The 27668-nt window shown below is 41.1% G+C and overlaps 1 protein-coding gene across 10 annotated transcripts in view; it reads left to right on the forward strand.

Moving 5' to 3' along the window:
- PLEKHA7 (pleckstrin homology domain containing A7) overlaps window positions 1–27668 on the forward strand; it is a 296414-nt gene that overhangs the window by 150751 nt on the left and 117995 nt on the right. For 9 of the 10 annotated variants that reach the window (XM_075129371.1, XM_075129373.1, XM_048853693.2 and 6 more), the window contains one exon: window positions 18277–18360. The exons of the other annotated variant lie outside the window; for it this stretch is intronic. In XM_075129371.1, coding sequence (XP_074985472.1) covers window positions 18277–18360 — 84 coding nt within the window. The remainder of the gene's footprint in view (window positions 1–18276; window positions 18361–27668) is intronic. 10 annotated transcript variants of the gene reach the window in all.

Below are 27668 nucleotides of genomic sequence, written 5' to 3' on the forward strand. Positions count from 1 at the left end.
ACACATTGTGGGGACTTGTACAAATGGGGAACTGAGGTTCAGAAAGATTAAGTGATTTGGCAAGGTCACATAAGAGGTCTGTGGTAGGGCTGAAAACTGAACCTGAGGCACAAGATTATCTGTCTTCTGTATTTATATAGCACCTGCTCTCAGCTATGTGCTTTGCAGTAAAGAATAAAGAAAAGCTTGCTTCATCAAAGGTATGTCAGTACAGCAGTTGAAGGTGTGATTGTAGTTTCGGTATGCATACCTTTGCTAGCGTTAATCTAGTGAGCACTTCTAAAAATATCAGTGACAATGTGGTGGCATGGATACTGGCATGGGTTGTAGGAGTCCTCCAAGAAAGACGTTCATACTCACGTTGCTAACCCATGCTGGGGTCCATGCTGCTATGCCATCACTATTATTTTTAACAGAGCTAGCTAGATTAAAGGTAGCTCAGGTATGCCTATTTTACCTCCAATTGCAGTATCAGCGTGCCCAAACAAATTACACAGTAAGTCCCTCGTCCTTTATGCTCTTCCATATGGGTGGAATCCTATGTCTGTGTGGTGCCCCACTGAAGTCAGTGGCATTCTGCATGGATTCAGGGGTCTGCATATATAGGACAGGTCCTGATCCTGCAAGCAAAGTGAATCAAGAATAATTGAAATTTAATCATTTAATGAAATTCTAATTAAGTTTCTCTGAAAGAACATTGAAAAATAATGACATAGTTGATTTTTAAGCAGAATTTCTCATTGAGTCAGTGGTGAATTTTGCTAAAAATCAACACATTTGGGCTCTATAATATTAACTGTGCTTGTTACAAGTAGAAAAGGAGTACTTGTGGCACCTTAGAGACTAACCAATTTATTTGAGCATGAGCTTTCGTGAGCTACAGCTCAATTCATCGGATGCATACCGTGGAAACTGCAGAAGCCATTATATACACACAGAGACCATGAAACAATACCTCCTCCCACCCCACTGTCCTGCTGGTAATAGCTTATCTAAAGTGATCATCAAGTTGGGCCATTTCCAGCACAAATCCAGGTTTTCCCACCCTCCGCCCCCCCTGTCCCCCCACAAACTCACTCTCCTGCTGGTAATAGCCCATCCAAAGTGACCACTCTCTTCACAATGTGTATGATGATCAAGGTGGGCCATTTCCTGCACAAATCCAGGTTCTCTCACTCCCTCACCCCCCTCCAAAAACCACACACACAAACTCACTCTCCTGCTGGTAATAGCTTATCCAAAGTGACCACTCTCCCTACAACGTGCATGATAATCAAGGTGGGCCATTTCCAGCACAAATCCAGGTTTTCTCACCCCCCCACCCCCATACACACACAAACTCACTCTCATGCTGGTAATAGCTCATCCAAAGTGACCACTCTCCCTACAATGTGCATGGTAATCAAGGTGGGCCATTTCCAGCACAAATCCAGGCTTTCTCACCCCCCCCCCCCCCGGAAACACATACACACACAAACTCACTCTTCTGCTGGCAATTGCTCATCCAAACTGACCACTCTCCAAGTTTAAATCCAAGTTTAACCAGAACGTCGGGGGGGGGGGTAGGAAAAAACAAGGGGAAATAGGCTACCTTGCATAATGACTTAGCCACTCCCAGTCGCTATTTAAGCCTAAATTAATAGTATCCAATTTGCAAATGAATTCCAATTCAGCAGTTTCTCGCTGGAGTCTGGATTTGAAGTTTTTTTGTTGTAAGATAGCGACCTTCATGTCTGTGATTGCGTGACCAGAGAGATTGAATACTACAAAAAGAAGGAGTCTAGGTGGACTCCTCCTGAAGGTCGAAACAGCAGACTGGACTTCTACATAGAGTGCTTCCGCCGACGTGCACGGGCTGAAATTGTGGAAAAGCAGCATCACTTGCCCCATAACCTCAGCCGTGTGGAACACAATGCCATCCACAGCCTCAGAAACAACTCTGACATCATAATCAAAAAGGCTGACAAAGGAGGTGCTGTTGTCATCATGAATAGGTCGGAATATGGACAAGAGGCTGCTCGGCAGCTCTCCAACACCACTTTCTACAAGCCGTTACCCTCTGATCCCACCGAGAGTTACCAAAAGCAACTACAGCATTTGCTCAAGAAACTTCCCGAAAAAGCACAAGATCAAATCCGCACAGACACACCCCTGGAACCCCGACCTGGGATATTCTATCTACTACCCAAGATCCATAAACCTGGAAACCCTGGGCGCCCCATCATCTCAGGCATTGGCACCCTGACAGCAGGATTGCCTGGCTATGTAGACTCCCTCCTCAGGCCCTACGCTACCAGCATTCCCAGCTACCTTCGAGACACCACTGACTTCCTGAGGAAACTACAATCCATCGGTGATCTTCCTGATAACACCATCCTGGCCACTATGGACGTAGAAGCTCTCTACACCAACATTCCACACAAAGATGGACTACAAGCCGTCAAGAACACTATCCCCAATAATGTCACGGCTAACCTGGTGGCTGAACTTTGTGACTTTGTCCTTACCCATAACTATTTTACATTTGGGGACAATGTATACCTTCAGATCAGCGGCACTGCTATGGGTACCCGCATGGCCCCACAGTATGCCAACATTTTTATGGCTGATTTAGAACAACGCTTCCTCAGCTCTCGTCCCCTAACGCCCCTTTTCTAGTTGCGCTATATTGATGACATCTTCATCATCTGGACCCATGGAAAAGAAGCCCTTGAGGAATTCCACCATGATTTCAACAATTTCCATCCCACCATCAACCTCAGCCTGGTCCATTCCACACAAGAGATACACTTCCTGGACACTACAGTGCTAATAAACAATGGTCACATAAACACCACCACCGGAAACCTACTGACCGCTATTCCTACCTACATACCTCCAGCTTTCACCCTGACCACACCACACGATCCATCGTCTACAGCCAAGCTCTGCGATACAACCACATTTGCTCCAACCCCTCAGACAGAGACAAACACCTACAAGATCTCTGTCAAGCTTTCTTACAACTACAATACCCACCTGCGGAGGTGAAGAAACAGATTGATAGAGCCAGAAGAGTTCCCAGAAGTCACCTACTACAGGACAGGCCTAACAAAGAAAATAACAGAATGCCACTAGCCGTCACCTTCAGCCCCCAACTAAAACCCCTCCAACGCATTATTAAGGATCTACAACCTATCCTGAAGGATGACCCAACACTCTCACAAATCTTGGGAGACAGGCCAGTCCTTGCCTACAGACAGCCCCCCAACCTGAAGCAAATACTCACCAACAACCACATACCACACAACAGAACCACTAACCCAGGAACCTATCCTTGCAACAAAGCCCGTTGCCAACTGTGCCCACATATCTATTCAGGGGACACCATCAAAGGGCCTAATAACATCAGCCACGCTATCAGAGGCTCGTTCACCTGCACATCTACCAATGTGATATATGCCATCATGTGCCAGCAATGCCCCTCTGCCATTTACATTGGTCAAACTGAACAGTCTCTACGTAAAAGAATAAATGGACACAAATCAGATGTCAAGAATTATAACATTCATAAACCAGTCGGAGAACACTTCAATCTCTCTGGTCACGCAATCACAGACATGAAGGTCGCTATCTTACAACAAAAAAACTTCAAATCCAGACTCCAGCGAGAAACTGCTGAATTGGAATTCATTTGCAAATTGGATACTATTAATTTAGGCTTAAATAGAGACTGGGAGTGGCTAAGTCATTATGCAAGGTAGCCTATTTCCCCTTGTTTTTTCCTACCCCCCCCCAGACGTTCTGGTTAAACTTGGATTTAAACTTGGAGAGTGGTCAGTTTGGATGAGCTATTGCCAGCAGAAGAGTGAGTTTGTGTGTGTGTGTGAGTTTCCGGAGGGGGGGGGTGAGAGAGCCTGGATTTGTGCTGGAAATGGCCCACCTTGATTACCATGCACATTGTAGGGAGAGTGGTCACTTTGGATGAGCTATTACCAGCATGAGAGTGAGTTTGTGTGTGTATGGGGGTGGGGGGGTGAGAAAGCCTGGATTTGTGCCGGAAATGGCCCACCTTGATTACCATGCACATTGTAGGGAGAGTGGTCACTTTGGATGAGCTATTACCAGCATGAGAGTGAGTTTGTGTGTGTATGGGGGTGGGGGGGTGAGAAAACCTGGATTTGTGCCGGAAATGGCCCACCTTGATTACCATGCACATTGTAGGGAGAGTGGTCACTTTGGATAAGCTATTACCAGCAGGAGAGTGAGTTTGTGTGTGTGGTTTTTGGAGGGGGGTGAAGGGATGAGAGAACCTGGATTTGTGCAGGAAATGGCCCACCTTGATTATCATACACATTGTGAAGAGAGTGGTCACTTTGGATGGGCTATTACCAGCAGGAGAGTGAGTTTGGGGGGGGGGACGGGACGCGGAGGGTGAGAAAACCTGGATTTGTGCTGGAAATGGCCCAACTTGATGATCACTTTAGATAAGCTATTACCAGCAGGACAGTGGGGTGGGAGGAGGTATTGTTTCATGGTCTCTGTGTGTATATAATGGCTTCTGCAGTTTCCACGGTATGCATCCGATGACGTGAGCTGTAGCTCACGAAAGCTCATGCTCAAATAAATTGGTTAGTCTCTAAGGTGCCACAAGTACTCCTTTTATTTTTGCGAATACAGACTAACACGGCTGTTACTCTGAAACTTGTTACAAGTGTGGATCATTTTTTAACATCAGTTTAGCTGAAGTGTTTACTACTTTACATTATATGATTAAATGTAAGTTGTCAGCAAAATTATTTTTATAAGAATCAGATAAACATGACCAGCAGGTGTTCAGAGTGATAATGACCTTGGTATGTGCCTATAGCTGGCTAATTGAAGTTAAAATGGGATTGTAGCTGAAATTAAATTAGCACCCACATAGAAGAGAAGCCTCAGTGAGGCTTCACAATACTTGAGATGTTAAGAAAGCATATACAGGGTTTCGCCAGTTAGTATCCAGCCACTTTAATATGACGGATTATCCATCCAGAAATCTTGGTGCAGTATCTTGTAACTGGATTGGGTCCCAGAGGAAAGTGAATATCAAAGTCACAGCCCAACTGCAATTTTGTGTGTGTGTAATGATTACTAAGAGCCTAGGCTTCCTTCAGAGATGCAAAATTCAAGCAGAGGGAATGACAGACCAAGTGAGTGATTGCATTAATCATTGTACTGCTTGTAACAGCTTGGGAGAATATCAAGGATGCTTGAAGGAGAAATTAGTTGCATGCTTTACAGGTTATCCGCTGTTCACTTAATGGAATCTATACAACTAACTGAAGTGTATTTATTCAAATTAGATGTAGTAAAGCCTCAGTGGCATATTCTACCCTAAGATGGGACATTAGTAGAAATTATGTCTAGTTCCAGCTGCTTGAAAGTTCAAAGGCATGAATTCTTGAGGAAATCTGTATAGTTTTTGGTGTTGCTTAGAGATGGTTTGAAACTATATGTAATGTTCAGTGTAAGGTAAGCCTAATTCAGTCTTCTTGTTTAAAAGCATTGACATGCCAAGCTCTAATTTAAGGGCGCATTTCTTTGATGCTCTGTGCTGCTTAGTCTTACACCGGGGCTGTGTAAGTGGTTGTAAATAGAGCAACTGCAGGAGGATGCCTATGCAGCCTTGGAAGTTTTATCCATACTGGCCCCATGTTGGCTAGCATGGAGTGCTGTTATGCAGGAGTGTTGTGAAACTGCCTACAAGATAAATAATATGCAAATAATATAATCCCAGCAACGCTGCTCAAGTGGCATAGAAGGAATGCAGCTGATATTTCTACAGAATAGTGGGGCACAGAGTCCCTTATAGTTTGGAGTTTGTTGCAGCCTTACTTTCTCTAACCCAGAGATGGGGATGCTTGATTTCACTTTCCCAGCCAACTCACACTTGGAGGTTGTCTACATAGAGAGTTAGTGCACAGCAAGCCAGGGTGTGAATCTTCAGCACTCTAGTTTGCTGCACACTAACTGATGGTGTGGACCCTGTTACTAAGCACTAGAAATTTCATAGTGCTCTTTGCTGTTCTTCCATTTCAGAAGTTAAAACAGACTACAGAACTTCTAGTACATGGTAGCAGGATCCCCATGGCCAGTTAATGCACAACAAGTCAGTGCACTGTAGATTCACAGACTGGCTTGCTGCACACTAAGTTACCATGTAAACAAACTCTTCATCTTCATTGGTTCTAATTATTGGCCTTCTGAGAAGGAAGTGACTACTTCTCCCTTCTAAAGGGGTGACAAAAATAGTTGTGCTCTCCATGTATTCTGGCAGGAATTTGCCTTCTAGTTGTCCTCCTGTGACAGTGTGGTTTTACATCAGGCCCAATTCAGAATCATCTTTGAACACACATGCTAGAAGTATGTATGTGCATGTTTGTTTATATGGAGGAAGAAATTCTCACCCCCCTCACACAAAAGCCAGAAAGGGAGTTTTAGGGATGGGATTTTCTACCTATGCCCGTAGGCAAGTTGAAAGGCTAGAAGGTGCTTCTTTGCAGACTCCTGGTCTGAGGGATTTTTGAGCTATTGTATAAAAGTGTGGGCAGTCCATGCGTGTCCCCTTGTGGCTCTGGAGGTGTGCCCCACCCTTATTTCCCTTGAATGGGCAGCAGAAGCTAAGTTTTAAGAGCCCATGCAAGGAGAAGCCAATACAAATTAACAAAAATAGTAGGTCCTGTTTTTAATAAGGCTTCAGGACAGGAGCAATTACACAAACAGTTCATAAGATTCTCCCTCTGGAGCCTAGTTCAGAGCTCCCAGGCTTCAGGTCCATAACATCAACTCTGTGAGCCTAATTTAGGCTGATCTCCTAGAGCCTAAAAGGAACTATCACACACTGCAGTCTGCATGACTTCTGCTCTCCTCTCGCTTGCTAGCTTTCTCTTCCTATTTATATAGTCCAGCCCTAGGGTGGGACAGGGCCTCCTTGATTACACCCCAGGCTGTATCAGCTGTAGGCTCCAGCCTATCCCTTAAAGGGGTCATATGCTCCTTCACACACCTGGATCGGTGTAATCATCTTGCCAATAGGCTTCTACATTGGTCGTCCTCACACTGTCTTTGAACCAGCCAGTTTGACACCAGATTAGTATCCTTTCAGTGACACACAGGGAATGTGGACACCCCTTATGTGACTGGTCTGGCTATGCCATAATCCTTTTTACAGCCTTAACCCTGAACCAGCTCTCTGCACCCAGGTGAATTTCGCTTGGTGTGTGGGCAGTATATGTATTGTATCAAGAGGTAACACTTGAGAACACACAAGGACTACAGAAGAGTAGATTTACAGAACTTAGATTTATCTTTTATCAGATCTGTCCATACTCCTAGAAATTAAAAGGCATAAACAAACATGAACATAATGTAAACTATTGATATGAATTATTGATCCTATCATGAAGAGATTGTTCTGAAGCTATCTAATCATGGTAGGTTTTTTTTTGAGAAAATGTGGTGGTTTTAATCAGATCCAAATGAGCTAATTTGGTGAAAAAATCCATCTGTTAATATCACTAAATATGGATTCCTGAGTTGAGTAAAAGAATGAGTTCTTCGTAATCATCTCCAATAAATGAAAATAGTGTACTGCACTTGAACTACTCACTCACATCTTGTAGAATGAAGCAAGGAAAGATTATATCTTTTAGATTTGTTGCTCAGTATGTTGTACTTTCATGAGATTCATGTTCTAATGTTTTTAAATAGGTTATTTTCTCTATTTGTATAAATAATCTATGATAATGTTTATATTTTATCATGTTTTAGGTTGTATAAGAAAATGTCAGAGAAAATACTTCAAATTAATTCTGTTGCAGTGTGATTTCTGTAATCAGTAATTTCTGTTTGTGTGACACGTTGGGAAAGATCTGAGGAAACCTGAATTTTTCTCTCTGGATGACCGGAGGCTCTGTAGAATTTCTCCACTCTTATACAACTAGATTGTTAAACTTTAACCTACAAGGATAATTTCCCCTCTAAGTTATTCTCTGTTGTTCTAGTTTTGATTAAGGTCATTGGTAGTTTATGTAACCATATAGGATAACTTTTTAGTCTGAATATTAAGTGTAGTATTAAGGAAGACATTTCTGGATTCCAAGGATCATAATTTAACTAGCCAGAATGTGGTGTAATCTAGATCGAAAAGTGATTCTGTGGTTGTCTTGTGTTTCTAATTGATGAAATAACTGAAATATCCTCTTCAATATTAGGATGTAAATCAGACTCTCTCTATGTGCACTGTAGAGATACATCTGGATAACCAAAAGGGGGGCATTTGGGTAAATGACATACCTTTTAGTAATGTTTATCAGCTTTATACTTTAGATTGGCCCCATGGGCATTACGATGCATTGTTTAAAATTCACAAAAAGCTTTCTATCAAATAGTGATTAAAATGAATATGTTATTTGATGATTTTAGATTCACCAGTGTTTGACACAATACAAAAAAACCTTTGAAACATCACTCCTTTAAGGAACAGAAGACTGACTAAAAAGAATTTTTGCTCCCCTTTTTTGGCTCCCTTCATGTTTTTATACGGTCCCATTATAGGTGGTTTTAATTGTACCAAAATACAATTAACATTGAATTTTTAAGGATGTTCACATGATTTGCAACAATGTTGTATAAACAGATTGTAGCTGACATGGAGCTGCTATGTAATTCAAAAATGTGGATAAATAATTATAGGAATACTTTGCTAAGTCACATGCAGTAAGTTACTGTATAGATATATTGGGTTATTACTTTTCTGTATGAATGCATTAGCTTAACACAATAGGCAGCTGTTGGAAAAACAAGGAGAAAGGCAAGACAAAGGCTCCTAGATAAGAGCATCCTGGCACACACTTGAAAGACAATATGAAAAGCTGTTAAATTAAAGGAGCAAGCCTTATTTTGCCAGTGCTGGGAGTTGAGAGATGAAAGGGTCACTAGGTGGTTAAAAGGACTCTATGGAGAGAAAGAGGGAGTTATGAGAGTGCAGTTCCTGGTGGCACAAACTGAGATGAAAGTAGGGTGACCAGTTGTCCCACTTTTATAGGGACAGTCCCGATATTTGGAGATTTTTCTTATATGGGCACCTATTACCTCCCACCCCCGTCCCGATTTGTCACACTTTCTGTCTGGTCACCCTAGATGAAAGAGAGACAGGACCTGCAGGAGTGTCTGAATGCAAATGGAGGCTTTCCCCATCTTCCAGGGAATGGTAAATGCTAGGGAAAGACAGGCAAGTGTACAGACTATTTTGAGATCTGTTTGGTTCTAAATAAAATACTTTGCTTTAAGAAGACTGGATACCACTGTCGTGGCTTCTAGAGGGAAGAGAATTGTGGATACTTGAACTGAAGTCAGGCCTGCTCAGATAATCAGGGGTAGCACCTGGGGTACTATAGCCTGTGGTGGTGATCTGCTAAGCTCAGCCCTTAAAGGCCCAGTCCTCAACACTACATAGCCCAAGATCTTATCTGAAGGTGGGAGAACCGTATGATTCCACATTGAAAGGTGATGACAAATCCTGAAACCTGAAAGGTGATTGACCATTAGGGTGTGTCTACACAGTAGCTAGGCACCCATGGCTGGCCTGTACCAGCTGACTTGGGCTTGTGGGGTTCGAGCTGTAGGGCTGTTTCATTGCTATGTAGACTCCTATCTCTCAGGGTCCTAGAGTCTGTGCTCTATTTCAAGCCTGAAAGTCTACACAGCAGTGAAGCAGCCCTGCATCCTGAGTCCCACAAGCCCAAGTCAGCTGGCACAGGCCAGCCACGGGTGCCTAGCTGCCGTATAGACACTTTCTCCCACTTTCAGCGGGCACTGGCTAGCCATGGGTGCCTCGTTGATGTGTAGACATACTCTTAAAGACCAGGAGGGATCAGAGGTGCAGTTATCCCAGTAGCTATGACTCTTATATTAAAGCAATTTTGGTACATCTCGGGTATTTCTTCATTGTAGGTTCTGGTACTGTCTGGAAGATGAAAATGAATAGTCTGTGTAGTTCAAAACTGTGAAGTTTTGGTTTTAATGAACAACTATTTGTAACCATTTTGCACAGACTTACCACTCCCATAGACAGATGTGCCCTAGTATTAGTATCATTCTCAGAGACAAAAGCTTGATATGTACCTGTCAAAAATGACACAATCTATTTTATACTTTTGTGTATTTTAATATGAGACTTTTAAATCAGTTTTTCTAAATACAGTAGAACCTTAGAGTTACAAACACCTCCGGATTGGAGGTTGTTCGTAACTCTGAAAAAAACATTATGGTGGTTCTTTCAAAAGTTTACAACTGAACATTGACGTAATACAGCTTTGAAACTTTACTATGCAGAAGAAAAATGCTGCTTTTAATCATCTTAACTTAAATGAAACAAGCACAGAAATGGTTTCCATACCTTGTCAAATCTTTTTTAATCTTTTCCTTTATTTTTTTAGTAATTTATGTTTAACATAGTACTGTACTGTATTTGCTTTTTTTTTTTTTTTCCTTTTGTCTCTGCTGCTGCCTGATTGTGTATTTCCGGTTCCAAATGAGGTGTGTGGTTAACTGGTCAGTTTGTAACTCTGGTGTTCGTAACAGTCAGCTCCATTTCAGAATAAATGTAAAAAGCAGCTGAGCTCCTTTCTGGAATAGATAGCTGAAACAATAGGGGCCTTGGCCCAAAACAAACCCATGTGCAAGGCTGGAGTAGTAGTTGAATCAAGGAGCCCAAGGAGTTTCCTAAGGGGCTAATGCAGGGTCAGGGGAGTGACTGGATTTTGGAACTTGATCTCTGTGCGTGTGAGACTGAAATACCTGAGAAATAGAGAAAAAGTAGAAAGTCAAGGAGACAGCAGAACAAATACTGGGAGTGTGACCCTGGGAAAAAGCCTAGAGAGAGAGCTTTTTGGGAGGAGTGCTGACTGTGAGAGGAGAAACTGTCTCCTGCTTGATTCATCCTGCGTTCAGGTAAACAGGACTTTGTACATTCTTAATAAATAAACCTGCTAGATTTTGAATTTTGGCTAACCAGTGAGGTTAAAAAAAAAAAAAAAGTAACAGTGGACTTATAAAGCAAGGTGTGTGTTACAGGAATGGAGTTTAGTTCACATTACCTTATGTGAAGCTCACTGATTTTTTTAAAAATAGAATGCAAACGGCTTTAGATAGAATTAATTGCCATTTTGTTGATGTACTTAATGGCCTGTAAAGTTTGAATAAAACTCTTAAACAGAAATGGGATATTTTTTTAAAAATGTGTTTTTGTGTGACTTGTGGGTGCCTTTCTTTTCGTGCATAATGTGGAGTGTCTACATTGCAGAACTTTGTTAGCTACATGACACACCGTCTTCTAGTTGTACCAGGGTGCTCAACCCTTGCTCAGCCCCAGGCTCCTCCCACACTCTACCCTTTCCTCTGAGCTCCCACTCCCTACCCTGCCTCTTCCCATTCCCACCCCCCATTCCACCTTTTCTCCCAAGGCCCCACCCCACCTCTTCCCCGCCTCTTTTCGCCCCCCTCCCCTGAGTGCACCCCATCTCTGCTCCTCCCCCTCTCTCCCAGCACCTCCTGCGCACAAGGAGGAACTGAGAGGGAGGGGTAGGAGTTGATTGGCAGGGCCGCCGGCAGGCAGGAGGCACTTGTGGGAGGGGGGAGCTTGGCTGCCAGTGGATGCTAAGCATGCACTAATTTTTTTTCCATGGGTGCTCCAGGGATGGAGCACCCTTGAAGTCGGCACCTATGCTACATGATGTTCTGCCTCAAAACAGACAAACTAGGCAATTTGTACCATTGCTCATGGGAGAACTTGGTCAATAGAACAGCTGAGTATGATGGGAGTGGGAAAAGATTTCCCACCATCCCATCTAGCCCGCATTGCCACATAAAGGATAGCCCTAATGTTGCCTTTATTGTTGCATGGAAGAAAATCTGTCTCCTGTTTTTTTCTTTGGTTTTGAAGACTCTGAAGGGATATGAAAGAGTTTGTTCTGGGTCTTCTTATGTCAGAATGATGCCAATTCTTTGCCCTTCTGAGAAGATTTAATGGAAAATAAATATTAACAATAAATATTGCCACTTTCTGACTGGCATTGGAATTTTAAAAAGAGCTCTTACCAAAAAGGAATAAGACATTAATGACTAATAGATCATGTACTGCAACCTTACCATGAGATGCACAGTAAAAAAAAGGTATGAAGAAGGGTGTTTTACATAAAAACACAATCTAATGGGAAATTAAGAGGGTGGTGTGTGTATATACATATACACGCATGCTTATATAAAGGGATACTGCAAAGGACTGTAGGCTCAAAAATTGAATCAAGCTATACAACATTTTTTCAAAGATGAAGTAAACTAAAAAAAATAAAGCCTCCAAACCAAGGATTGCAACATTGGGAGAAACTTAGCTTCCTGGATAGATGACCTGCAACCATCTAACCCTGTGCTTTCAATTTGTTTTTGATCCCAGGTATGTCACCCTTCTACTCCGCCTGCCCACTCTGTTCTTGTGAGCCTTCAGGATAACAAAGTTGATACAAATCCTGCTCGTAGAGAGAAGATTTTGATTTGAAAAAGGCTTCAGAAGCAGAAGTTTCATTAGCTCAGGAACGCTTCAAAAGCTCAACTCATATGAGAGGAGCTGGGATTTTTTCTGCTTTCCAACTGATATAAAGAATGTGACAATTCTTAATATGAAAGTATTGAGAAATTTTTACAAAAACTTAGGCAACAATTAAATAGTGAAAGAGTTGTCCTCTTTTTGTACTTCTTTATTTATAATGATATTTTTAGCTTTTTCTCAAAAAATAAAATTAGGTAGTAGATATTAGTAAGATGTATTTATGTGCAAATAAAACTATTTACTTGTGATTTATCGGTGCCTGGGGTAACTTAATTATCTCCATTTTACAGATGGGAAAATAGAGGTGCACTGAAGTAAAGTGACATGCTTGAGATCACGCAGATGAATACCAAATCACTCAACCCTCAGTGCTGTGCTTTAATGACTGGATCACATTGCAAGTTGAATTCAGTTCCGTGAAGTATAAATTGGAAATGCCTTCTCCTTATGATGCTGAAATGTGTGGTCAAAATAAAAAAAACATCAAGGAGAAAATATTTGAGGTTGTATGAACTATACTGAAGGAGAATGTGCTAATTCAACTTTTTCAAAGCTGTTCTATTCAGTTTTCATAGTGGTCATATTAAATTGTTTCAGCTTTCTGCTTTATGGCTTGGTACTAAATGAGAGAGTTGAATGCTGGAGGGTTTGTATTCATTCCTGCACTCAGAACTGTATTAGTAGATTGTGAGATTTATCGTTATTTAGGCTTCATATAAACTGATGATCGTTTCAAGCCCTACCGATGAATTTTTAAAGAACAGTATTATATAAGCACATAACTTTTTATTTTAGGTTTTATAAAAGTTTTCTTCAATTTTTGAAGTAATTTTGCACTAAATTATTTGCAAATTGTGTAATTGACCATTTTGTGGCAAGTCTTTTCATTATTTTTATGAATTTTGTGATGGATTGGTTGGTCATGATTGATCTCTTAAATTGTATTTGGGATTGGATTTGGATACTTGATTTGTTGAGCTTAAACCGTATGGTCATGAGGGTTAGCAGAAGCCATTGTGGCTTATCTTCCTGTGTGTGTGTGAGAGAGAAGGGGGCTGTGTTTTGTGTGCTGTGAGCCACACACACACAAAAAAAAGGTTTTCAGCAATGAGTTGCCCCCTACTTGATTTAAGCTTTTTGTTATGGTGAAGCTAGTTTACTGCATAGGTTTTTGTGTTCCACAAAATCAGTAGGTAAAAAATACTTTAATTTCGCCCAGTCCAAGTCTTTTCATAAGGAGTATTTCAAAGGTGCACAATATCTGGTATCAGATTATTATATTGATGTGCACTCTCGTACTAGGTGCCAACACTATTCCTTCAGTTTTATATTGAGGAGAATGCACATGGTTGTAGTGATTAATTAAGACAATATCTTGTGTGTGGCAACCACACTAATGGAATCTTTCTTAATCTACTTACCCACCTGGTTTTGTTGCTTGTTGGAGAGAGTTAGACCCCAGTGTATCAGTACATTCAGAAGTGGGATCCTTGCAATGGCACAGAATAAATGTATAATGCTCTTTTAATTTGTAAAGCACAGGAAATCCGTAACTTTTCAAGAGCTTTCAAAAATGGCATGATAAGCTTGTTGCAGAATGGTGTACAAGAGTGGTATATTTTCAAAAGTTTTGAGGTTCTTTAGTATTTGAGACTAAAGTTCAAAACCAGCCTCAGAGAGTTGCTGTTGTTTTTCTTAAATGTTTTTGTCTCAGCTGGCTTTTAGATGTGATACGACCCCGAAAGTTTGTGCATTACTTTACTTTTATTCTTGGACAATTTATGTAACAGCTAATTGTGGTAGCAGGAGGTTTTCACTTCTATTGAATTTTTACTGTTTTCTTTGAATTCCAGTCAGAACAAGCTCTTTTACTTGCAATGTGCTTGAAAAATATCAATCCAAATAGCAGAGGGGAATTTAGTGACAGGTTTGGAGAAGAATTAAATCACTGGCATGGAGAAAGATGGAGGGAGCAGCAGAGCCTGATGGCATTTAGCTATCGTGTAGCTTGTTCTGACTTGTATTCTGTGGACCTGATGAGGCAAAACCAACTACATTTACACCTTTCAAGCCTACAGAAACCACTGTTTTTCTTGGCTATGTGCTATTAACCATGGTATGATGATTGTTCTTGTTTTCGGACCGCAAATATTTTTAGAGTAGTTTTGTAAAAAGTGTCACTTTGTGTCTTATCTGCCAGTGTAAAATTAATGTCTTAAACTTAGATAATACAGTTCTTGAAATAGCTCAAATAGGTTGTGAAGAAACTTTGAAACTCAAAATGTCTATTGTAAGAGGGGAAAAGACTGTTATGCCTCCTTTCTCTTTTGTGATAGTCTGTTGCAAAATCATACTTCCCAAAACTGAGCTAGTGTTGGTAATATATAAGAATGAATCAGTCAGGCTGGAACAGAAGTTCATGTTTGTATACACTCTCTACAACTAAAATGTCCACAACAATACACATTTTGAAATGTTGTTATACACACACACACACACTCTCTCTCTCTCAAGAGGTTTTAAAAAGAGCTTTGTATATGAAGTAGGTTCCAACCTTAGGATTATTTTGGCTGTCCTCGTCCTTAGTGCTGATAGAGAATAAATCTGGTCTCAGGGTTAACTTAGTTTTCTGAATGGCTCTGAATTAGTTCCAGTATATAGTTTTTCACTTCTAGGTCAAATCTACCCTGGATTTATAATGTCTGAAAAAGTGAGTATGTGAAGTCTGTTTTGTTTGGGATTCTGAAATGTGTTGGTGGGTTCAGTACGTTTCCTAGTGAGAAAGTGATGACATCGCAAAATCTGCCATCACAGTTGGCATCTTTGTTGGCAGCCTTAGTAGAAGTATCAAAGTTTGAATAGACATGAAGACTTCTTGAGACCCAACCTATAAGGAATACTTAGAGCATTTGAGGAGAGTGTTGAAAATGCTTGGACCATGTGAAGAAAGTAGAATTTGGCGGCAGCTGCTGTTTGTTTATTTATTCAAATTTTAAAAATACATCTGTCATAAATATAAAGGGAAGGGTAAACCCCTTTGAAATCCCTCCTGGCCAGGGGAAAGCTCCTCTCACCTGTAAAGGGTTAAGAAGCTAAAGGTAACCTCGCTGGCACCTGACCAAAATGACCAATGAGGAGAAAAGATACTTTCAAAAGCTGGGAGGAGGGAGAGAAACAAGGGGTCTGCGTGTCTGTCTATATGCTGGTTTCTGCCGGGGATAGACCAGGAATGGAGTCTTAGAACTTTTAGTAAGTAATCTAGCTAGGTATGTGTTAGATTATGATTTCTTTAAATGGCTGAGAAAAGCATTGTGCTGAATAGAATAACTATTTCTGTCTGTGTATCTTTTTTGTAACTTAAGGTTTTGCCTAGAGGGGTTCTCTATGTTTTTGAATCTAATTACCCTGTAAGATATCTACCATCCTGATTTTACAGGGGGGATTTCTTTATTTCTATTTACTTCTATTTTTATTAAAAGTCTTCTTGTAAGAAAACTGAATGCTTTTTCATTGTTCTCAGATCCAAGGATTTGGGTCTGTGGTCACCTATGCAAATTGGTGAGGCTTTTTATCCAACATTTCCCAGGAAAGGGGGGGTGCAAGTGTTGGGAGGATTGTTCATTGTTCTTAAGATCCAAGGGTCTGGGTCTGTAGTCACCTAGGCAAATTGGTGAGGCTTTTTACCAAACCTTGTCCAGGAAGTGGGGTGCAAGGTTTTGGGAAGTATTTTGGGGGGAAGGACGCGTCCAAACAGCTCTTCCCCAGTAACCAGTATTAGTTTGGTGGTGGTAGCGGCCAGTCCAAGGACAACGGGTGGAAAATTTTGTACCTTGGGGAAGTTTTGACCTAAGCTGGTAAAGATAAGCTTAGGAGGTTTTTCATGCAGGTCCCCACATCTGTACCCTAGAGTTCAGAGTGGGGGAGGAACCTTGACAACATCTATAGGTACTCACTCAGTACTTTGAATGCATATCCCATAAATCACAAATTACGACATAACAAGAGACAAAAGATGACTAAGAAAATATCTCCTTCAACCCACACTTTCCTCAACAGCTTAAAGAAGCTGTGGGCTTTCTCCCCTTATTGTACCCCTGGAAAATGTCAATAGCATGGCATGCTAGAAAAAAGGTGGAGACTTTACTATATGAACAGCTTCTTCTCCTGACTCTCCCTCTGTTTAAATAGGAACCAAACCTCTTGGGAGCAGTTAGGGTAAGAATTGAGAACAGACTGTCACTCCTGAATACCCACTAGTTCAGGTTTCTCCTGTTGTTCTTGTATTTATATTTCAACATTATAAATGTTTTGTTGTTTTATTTTCAAGCTGTCACTTTGTATGGAAGGCTTGCTGTTGTCTTTATGGAAATTAGGAAGGTTTTTTGTTTAATTAAAATAGATATCTTCTAGCTTGCATAAATTCCATTTCTATCTATTTTGGGGGGCATCCTGGGATACCAGGTAGCTGGGTGCCTCAAACCCTAGAATACCAGATGGCTAGGTATCATGGGAGAAGAAAAACAAATTCTTTTTTTTTTTTTTAAAGAAAAATAACAAAGACATCTAGTATGCATTTTTTTGGCTCATACAGATGTTAATCATTTAATAGGTTTACATTTTCATATTTTTGTATTACTGAATTTTATTCCTATATAAAATTATTTTATATTAATGCTTTATGTTTGGTTGGATTTACGTGGCATTTTGAATGTTGTGCAGTTAAATACCGTTAAATAAAAATGTAAAAAATTCAAAGCATAAGTAACTGATCGTTGGTTTATAACTACTAAAAAATAGATTAATAGATTTTACAAATGAATTTCTTTGGAACACTGAGGCTACATAAAGGCATTGCAGGTTACCCTTGCTGTTCCTTTGAAACAATAACGTTTAAAATCGTTTTCAATTTTTCTTGATCACTTAACGGATTTTTGTGCTGTAGACTTGAACTTTGCATAAGGCTTCAGAAAATGTTTGCTAGGTATACAACTTTATCAGAGCATGTACATTGGATGACAGAATCCAAACTGAGATGGTGACTTTGATTATTAGATATTTTTTTCTATGCCAATTTGTCTTCAGAAACTATTTTCTTTGCCTAATATTCTTGTAGTAGACAAACTTTAAGATACGAGTTTCCATTAAATAACAAAAAAAGCTTATGGCAAATTGTGCTGCACCTCCATAAGAGTTTCACTAAATGAACTTATTAAAAATTAAAAAGTCCCTAGTAGGTTTCTAAATTATTGAATCTATGGCCAAATAATATTCTGAGAGCTTCACAGAATTTAGTAAATCAGATTGTGCCCTTTCTATGTTAGTGTTAAATAATTTGGTACTATTAAAATGTAAGTTGTCTCAACCAGTGGCTTTCTTTTGCTGAGCATTGCAATCTGTGTGCTTCAAAATATGAGCTTGGTTAGCATTTAGTGCAGTGGGGCACTTGCAGATTCCACAAGCCTCTGAGAAAGTACCGTAATTGAAAACATTTGTCCTAGAATACATGACAGAAATATGATTCATCTTTGGGTAGCAACAATAACCTATCAGTAGAAATAAATAATTCTGTTTTTTAAAAAAAACAAACTAACTACTACTAATTTTCTACTAAGCTTAGCACTTAAATCACATTTTTTTTCTCCTTTCAGCCATAACCAGCAGATCACGACATTTAGACATCCTGTGACAGGACAGATTTCTCCAGAAAACATTGAATTTATTTTACAAGAAGAGTAAGTAGTTTTTGACACATTCTGAGACTTTTAAAAGTACTTTCTTACATACTGTATTATCACAATTACTTGAACACTTCTCATTATGAAGAAGTGATATTACATAGATACAGAGGATGCACTTAAAAACATCCTGCTTTTTCTTCCAGTGTTGGTCCCTGTGTGTTTTTCACAGGTGGGTATGCATGTATGCCATGTGTCCGAGTCCGGAGATTCTTAGTAAGCAGTGTCTGTTGACCCACACACACGCAATTGCCCTCCTGGTGCTCCGGACCAAGGGCCTAAGATGCAGTGCAGGCTTACGCCTCTCTAGTTCCTTCTTACTGCCACATGGCGTGAGTCAGAATCTTCTATGTCGGCAGATTTCTCTAGCTTCTTTCTTATCAGCTTGTAAATGTATATGTAAATAACTTTAATATTTAGCATAGTTAAAGTTTTAGTATAGTATAGTTAGCTTAATTTATCCCCTTTCAGGGAGTCCTTCTTTGCGGACTGGGACCATGCCTAGAACCCTGGGGTTCAAGAATTGTGTATACTGCCCTCGCTCCTTTCCATGGGGGACAAACATTAATGCTGCCTCTACTGTCTGGATGAAATACATATCTTGGCACAGTGCAGTATGTGCCTCTCATTTCCCCTGTGACACTCATGAGCTTCAGTTGCGGAAACACCTTATGGAGAAGGCTATGAGACCTCACTCTGATCCAGGCCAAGGAAGATCCCTTTCTACATCATCATCAACTGATAAAGAGCACCCCTCCAAGTATGAGTTTTGGAGCAGAGTCTAGAGTTCTGAGTCCAAAGAATCACCATCCAGGGCTTCACCCAAGAATAAGGAGAGATCCTTATCCAGGTCTGTTCCTAAAAGAAGAGGCCCCTCTCCAACTGCGTCTAGGTTGAGTGAGCCTTCGTGCATGGATCCGAAGGGTTCAGGACTGCTTAAGACTCCTGGGCAGAATGGTAAAGCACATACGAGTCAAAATCAACAGATCCTTTCTCCTAAACATAAAGACGGGCATCCACCAGCTACATTTAAGAGTGGTAGACTTGACTCTTTTGCAGTACTGGCCTGTCCTTCTAAGAACTGTCCACCCTCAACATTTTGCAACATATTGGAGTCATCTGTCCCAACCACCGGAATGCCCCAAACACCAGGACATGACACTTATGTCTCACAAGAGGATATCTTCCTCTGTTATCCTCAGTCTCCTCTCCTTTTGGGTCTGGTTCTCCTGAGAGACATTGCTACATGGAAACTACTTCGATAACATGGGAACCCTTAGGTAGGAATGTTCACCATCTGGCACTGACAGCCACACTGGTATAACGAGAGCAAGTCTCCTACTGGGATGAGTGAGACACTCCAGCTAATCCATCATCCCCTTGCAGAGAGATGAATCCTGACAGAGTCAAGGAGATCCAGACACCCTCCTTCCAGATACCATTATCCTAGGGACTGTTGGTACCTGATGCCGTGGGGTCCCTCTCAACCAGTCGATGCTTTGTACTGGCTATACTGGGGCCTGTAGGATCCATATGACAGACATCCCAGATCTGTCCATGAGTCTTATTGCACCTGTTCCACACAGAATCTATCAGATCCATCAGAGTATGAAGAGAAAATTGATCTAGATCCACAGGCACCGATGGGGCTCTCATCTTTGCTAGAAAAAGCGATCGCTGTTTCCACTGGATGACCATAGGCCATACCAAGAGCAATACCAGTGACCTCCAGATCCACTGGAAGAAGTCCAAGATATCCAGCATCGGCTCCTTGACATCCTGCAGCCAATGAGTCCCAGCAAAATGGCTCTCCCAGTAAATGAGGGCATCATGGAACCAACCAAGGTGGTCTGGCATACCCCAGTCTCCTGTGCCTCCACATCTTGAAGATCTGAAAGGTGCTATTTTATCCTGGCCAAAGGAGCTGAGTTTCTTTTCATTCATCGAGAGCCCAAATTGCTGGTGGTGCAGGTAGTCACTGATGGAGCAAGATTACAATACCCTGGAGCAACCCCATCTGACAAGGGCTTGGAGAGATGGTACCTTTCAGGACGAAAGATATTCTCCTCTACAAGCTTGCAGTTCTGTATTTCTTACTGTCAAGGTTTGTTAGTGAAATAAGATTTTAATAACTACTCCAGACTGACAGACTTAGGACAAACTTCCCCTAGAGAACAGAGCCTAATTTCAAACCTTCATTGAGGAAGGCAGACTAGTGGCAAAAATCTCCCTACAAGCTTCCGTGAATGCTATGGACGTGGGCATCTAAAGGGCTAGCCCCTGATATAGTTATGAGGTGAGGCTTGGCTTCACTCTTCAGGGTTCCTGAGTGAGACACTGAACACCATAGAGGATTTACCATTCAGCGAGATTCGGTGAGAAAACTGAGTCCCTATAATTGTTGAAAGACTCCATAGATCAGCCCTCTACTGCCTGGGAATTTACACCCCAACCCTGAAGAGAAAACACCAGAGGTAGATGTATATGTCAAGACTGCCCCCTTCATGACCATTCTTTGCTCCAGCTGAGCCTCTACTTAAGAGACAGAGTTCAAAGACCTTGATTTTCAGTCCCCTTTGCTGCTATGACCTCCATCCATTCCCATCCATCCACTAAGGGTTACTTTTGGCACTTGGGTTGAGAACCACCTGCATTTATTGATGCCAATGACTTATAGCATACGGCCCCCCATCTTTGGGGGCCATCTCTCACTTTTCATTCACAATTGGGACTCAATCACAACAGACAAGTGGGTTCTAAAAACCATCCACCATGGTTTTTCCATCAAATTCCTCCCCCCCGCCCCGCAACCCAATCTCCCTTCCCAGCCCCTCTCCAGGGACCACTCTCAGGAGGCGATTCTTTGCCAGGAGACACATTTTTTTCCATTCAGCAAAGGGCAGTAGAACAAGTACCACCTTAGTATCAAGGGCAATGGTTATAGTGACTATCCTTCTTAGTCCCAAAAAAGTCAGCAGGTGGAGACCCATTTTGGACCTTTGACAACTCAACGTCTTTATTTGAAAGTCAAAATTCAGGATGTTTACACTAGCATCAATAATTCCCTCTCTACAGGAGGAAATATGGTTTGCAGCTCTTGACATAAAGGATGCCTGTTTTCATGTGGATATTCATTTATCCCATGGAAAATTTCTCTGGTTTCTGGTAGGTCAAGAACACTACCAGTTCAGATTCCTTCCCTTTAGACTAGCAATAGTGCAATAGGTATTCACAAAGGTATTCTCAATTGTGCAGCCCAAATGAGACATCATGTCTACGTAGTCTTCTCATATTTGGATGACTGGCTCCTAACAAGTCATTCCAACCACAAAATCAGGTTGGTGACTTTGTTCCTGGTCCATCTTCTAGTGGTGCTGGGTGTACGCATAATCAAAGAAAAGTCCTTTTTGAGTGCCTCCCCCTCCTGCCCCACCCCAAGGATGGTAAGCTTTATTGGCATGAGAATGGACTCCATTTTAGCAAGAGCTTTCCTCCCAGCAGAAAGTATCCAATTAATGAGCAGGTAATTTGAAATCCAAAAACTGTGGTCACAGGATGTCATTCCCTACTAGGCTTCAGGATTTCATGTACTTTTGTGACACCATTCACTGGACTTCTTCTACACTGCCTACAGGCCTGGCTCTCCGGTCTACTCCAGAGACAGACCACTTGAACTCCAGAGTGACTCCAGAATTCCATAGCCTTTCTCACCTGGTGATCAAACCCAGAACGACTACAAGTGAGAGTCCTCTTTATCCCTCCTACCCCAATGCCGCCATTGTAACAGATGCATCCCTTTTGGGATGGGGCACTCACCTGAACAACCACACTATAAAAGAAACTTGGACCCTATAGAAGGCCAGGCTGCATATCAACCTGCTGTAACTGCCTGACCTTTAGGGCCTTTCTCCTGCTCATACATTCACACAATAGCCAAATAATGTTGGACAATATCATCATGGTCCTTTTTATCTAAGCAAGCAGGGTGGAGCAAGATCCCTTTCCCTGGGCCTTGAAACAGTCAGCTATGGAAGTGGTGCATCAGAAACAATGTCACACTTCTAGTCACATACCTATCAGGTGTTCAGAATCTCTGGCAGACAACTTTAGCAAGCATTTTTCTGCAGAGCATGAGTGGAAGGTATATGACTCTGTCCTGAGCAAGTTACTCACTCAGTGGGGTACACCGCAATAGGATCTCTTTGCATTCTGAATGAACAGGAAACTTCTCCTGTATTGGTCTAGAGCAGCTATGGGCCACGACTCCCAGGGTGATGCTTTTTAGGTTATCATGGGCAGATCAATTCAGATTTGCCTTTCCTTTCATCCCTCTGATACCACAGTCTTGAGAAAGATCCATTATGACATGGGCAGGGTCGTTCTCATAGCACCCAGCTGATCCAGACAGTTCTGGTTCCTGAGTGTTTTGAGAATGTCAACCGATCCTCTTATCAAGGTCTGCCCTGTCCCAGAACTTATAACTCATGAGAGAGGCAAAATCTGATACCCCAGTCCAGACCTACGTCACCTCACAGCCTGGTTTTTGGATAGGCATCAGAACTAGAATGATCATCTTCAGAAGCCATTGGATCCATTTTCACTCAGAGCAGGAAAGATTCCATTAGGAAATGCTACCTAACTAAAATGGAGCTGCTTCTCCGCCTGGGCAAGGTACAATGAGTCTTCCTCAGAATCTGAAGATATCCCAGTCATTTTAGATTTTCTCCTGCCATTGGAGAACTCAGGTGTTTCCATTAGCTCAGCAGTCAGTGCCTTCCTTCCTCCAGTACATGGGGGTTCTATTTTTACCCAGCCAACAATGGTTAGATTCCTAAAGGGCCTAGTCAGGACCTTTCTTCCAGTAGTCAACCCTACACCTCAATGGGACCTCAATCTCATCCTGTCAGTATTTACCAGACCACCATTTGAATCTTTGGCCACGTGCTGTATGTCCCACCTTTCCATGAAGGTTGCATTTTTAGTTGCTGCTATTTCAGCTAGAAGGGTGAGTGAGATGGGAACATGTATGGCTGATGCACCATACATCATTTTTCATAAGGGGAAGGTCTTCCTTTGTCTTAATCCTAAATTCCTCCCGAGCATAATTTCGGAATTCCAAGTCCATCAACCTGTCCACTTACTGGTTTTCTTCCTAAAACCCCATGCTTCCGTAGACAGGAAAAGATTTCATTCTCCGGATGTCAGATAGGCCCTGGCATTCTACCTGCAAAGGACCAAACCAATCAGAAAATCACCATGATTATTTGTCACTATAGCAGAAAGGTCACAAGGACAGGCAATATCTTCTCTGAGCATCTCTAAATGGATTTCTGGTTGCATTGTTATTTGCTTCCAATTAGTGTATATCCCTACCCTGGAAGGAGTAAGGGTCCACTCCACAAAAGCAAAGCTGTCTCCACAGCATGTCTCCAGGAGATATGGACATATGCAGAGCATCTACCTGGAGATCCATTCACACATTCACAAAGCTTTATGCGCTAGATTAGGCCACTGCTGCAGATGCAGCTATAGGGATTGCAGTTCTTCAGGCTTTACTGACTGCATCCTCACATCCCCCTCTGGTCTCAGCTTGTTAGTTACCCACGTGTGGAATACGCATGGCAACCAGCCTCAAATAAGAAATGGAGGTTATGTATCTGTAGCTAAAAGCTGTTTGAGATGTGTGGTCTCAGCTGTATTCCACTACCCACCCCGCTTCCCTTCTCCTTCCAGTCTTTTTTGAGTTGGGTAAGAAAAGGAACTGTAGAGGCATTGGCCCATGCTGCCTCTTATGCCCTTGGTCTGTAGTACGAGGAGCGCAACTGTGGATATACAGGCCACGAAAAGGAACTGTAGAGGCATTGGCCCATGCTGCTTCTTATGCCCCTGGTCTGTAGTACGAGGAGCGCAACTGTGGATATACAGGCCACGAAAAGGAACTGTAGAGGCATTGGCCCATGCTGCTTCTTATGCCCCTGGTCTGTAGTACGAGGAGCGCAACTGTGGATATACAGGCCAACAAACACTGTTAACTAAGAGTCTCTGGATTCGAGTGCATGATGTGCATGCGTGCCCATGTGTGGAATATAGATAGGGACCACCATCTTAAAGAACTTGCAGTTACAGGTGAATAACCTCCATTTTTTAGAGACAGAAAAAAATTAAGTGATATCCTCCCAAGTTTACTACTGCTGTAACTAGTACTATGCCTCTAGAATTGGAATTAACTTTGAGTGTGCTGAATCTACCTTAGAAGGTAAAGCAAATGCCAAATATACAGTATCAGCCTTAAAGGAATATGGTATAATAGTATAGTGAGAGCTTTATATGTCTACAATAGGTGAAATTACTAAACAGTTTCCATTCTAATCTTCTGTCTTCAGATGCTCCTGACTTTTTGGAATATTGGGCTAATATTTTTTCATGCTTGACCTCTGCCTGAAAATGAATTCTTAAGGAAAATGTGGGCAAAATTTATATTTCTTTTTTTTAAGATTAGCAGGACCGAAAAATATGTTTTTCATTGAAAAAATGTAACTGCATAATTTTTAGACAGAGCAACAGAAAAACGGGCTGAAGTTTGAAACTTCATATTGAAACCCTGATGAGATTTAGAAAACAGGCTGAGTCTAAAGGAAATCAGTTTGGTACTTTTAAGTTAGTTCATGCTTAATATCAGCAAGTCCTTAAATCAGTTCAAACTGGTTCAAAGCTAGGTCAGTTCTGAGATGACCTTAATAGATAGTTCTGAAAATGGAGAGTCATTACCAGATTCCTTCTGCTTAACTTGTGTCTTCGTATTTTCAAGCAAAATACCTAGCCCCTTTGCTGTTCCCCTAAATTGTGGTTTTTGGAATGTTCTTTGCAGTTTCTGATTTAAGGCCTTAAACCAGCTTAAATCAGTCTAAAACCTTAGATTGCCTTCAGATACTTATGGTTATCTTACATTGTTGCAACCTGTTTAAGATAGTCTTAAGACTTTTGCATTATGGAAGGCAGTGTGCCATTGTACTAGGCGTTGTACAAACATATGACAGACAGTCTGTCTGAAGAGCTTGAAATCTAAGTATAAGACAATATACAACAATTAGATAAAACAGATGGGGGGAAGCACAAGCACAATACTGGTCAGGATCAAAAATGGGAGTCACAGCAAGCTAACTGCCTAACCATTGACAAGGTTTTTTGGTAAGCATCATGACAGAGAAGTTTTAAGGAGGGATTCAAAGGAGCATATTGAGATAGCATAATGGGGAACCAATGGAGGGAACATGAAGGTGCTTATGGGAAGACTTTTTAAAATGAGCAATCAAGATTGACATAATTTGCACAATAGTGTTGGGAGTGACTTCTCTGTTCTTTATTAGAAATCATAGGAAGAGTGGAAATGTGATGCTAAGCACCCTTTATTCACACCTTATACACTATTGTAATAATCTGTGTATAAAATATGCTTTGAGGTATCATTTGAAAAATAACAACTCATTGATCATTAATAGACTTTTGTAATTGTATGTACTCAATGAGTATTAAGAGCTATGTATATATGATAGAATTATGACTAAAGTGTGTTTAAACCAGGTATGCCACGGTGGTTGGTAAACAGGCCTTCGTCAGACAAAGGAATGTGTTTTACCCACATAGGAGTTACTTTCAAAGTACTTTGAAAGACAATGAGAACATATTTACATATTGCATAAATAGACTAGGGCTGTCAAGTGATTAAAAAAATTAATTGCGATTAATCGCATTTTTAAAGAGTAAAGGAATACCATTTATTTAAATATTTTTGGATGTTTTCTACATTTTCAAGTATATTGATTTCAGTTATCCCACAGAATACAAAGTGTACAGTATTCAATTTATATTATTTTTATTACAAATATTTGCACAGTAAAAAACAAAAAATAGTATTTTTCAATTCACCTAATATAAATAATGTTGTGCAATATCTTTATCATGAAAGTTGAACTTACAAATGTAGAATTATGTATAAAAAATAACTGCACTCAAAAATATAGCTTTGTAAAATTTTAGAGCCTACAAGTCCACACAGTCCTATTTCTTGTTCAGCCAATCTCTCAGACAAACAAGTTTGTTTACATTTGCAGGAGATAGTGCTGCCTGCTTCTTGTTTACAATGTCACCTGAAAGCGACAACAGAGGTTTGCATGGCACTGTTTTAGCCAGCGTCGCAAGATATTTATGTGCCAGATGTGCTCAAGATTTGTATGTCCCTTCATGCTTCAACCATTCTTCCAGAGGACATGCGTCCATGCCGATGATGGGTTCTGCTTGATAACGGTCCAAAGCAGTGCAGACTGATGCATATTTATTTTCATTATCTGAGTCAGATGCCACCAGCAGAAGGTTGATTTTCTATCACTGGTTATCCATCATTGGTACTCCATAGAATTCCTCTCCTTCCCTCCATACAAACCTCCTGCCATTTGGGGACCCCTCTCACCAATTGATTCTTCAACAGGAGGCAAACTCTTTCCACTACATCAGAGAGTAATAGAGAGCATTTCCCCTTCAGTACCAGGGGAGAGAGTTCTATTCCTCATAACTCCTTATCTCCAAAAAGGGCGGGGGATGGAGACCCATCCTGTATCTTTGGCAGCTCAACATCTGCATCAGAAAGTTGAAATTCAGGATGCTTACACTGGCATGTATAATCCCCTCCCTTCAGGAGGTAATGTGATACGTGATTCTCCACATGAAAGTCACGTATTGTGATGTGGACATTCACACAGGAAGTTCCTGCTGTCCAGGGTTGGCCCGGGTTGGCATGTCCCACGTTTCCATGAAGGTTGCATTTTTAGTTGCTGCTAACACTGGTTAACAAGAAGTCAAACACAGTCCCCTTTAGGCATTCCAGCCCTTGACTTCCATCCAGACAGATTGGTCTAATATAGTGAGAGGTTACTAAAAACCCAGTTAACCATATATGAGGTTCTACTAATTCCAAAGGATCAGACACAAACCCCCAGCTCAATATATATCTCAGAACTTACCCAAATATAACTCTGTCAGCCAATCCTTAGAAAACTAACTAAAGACTTATTAAGGAAAGAAAAGAATAGAGTTATAAATGGCTAAAAGATCATATACATACAAATGCTTACAAAGTCCTTAGATGAAGTTTGTAGCCGTGATGGAATAGTCTGCTGGCTTGCAGAAGTTTCTTTGGTAACTTCGAAAAGATTGGAAGGTCCTCAGTTAATAGTTCAAAATACTCCTTTTAGTTGCAAATCTGCAGTCCAGAGAACTGGAGCAGGAAAGAGGCAAAATGAAGATGTCTC

Source organism: Caretta caretta, chromosome 6 (assembly GCF_965140235.1).
Source record: "Caretta caretta isolate rCarCar2 chromosome 6, rCarCar1.hap1, whole genome shotgun sequence".
In the NCBI taxonomy this organism is placed as follows: Eukaryota; Metazoa; Chordata; order Testudines; family Cheloniidae; genus Caretta; species Caretta caretta.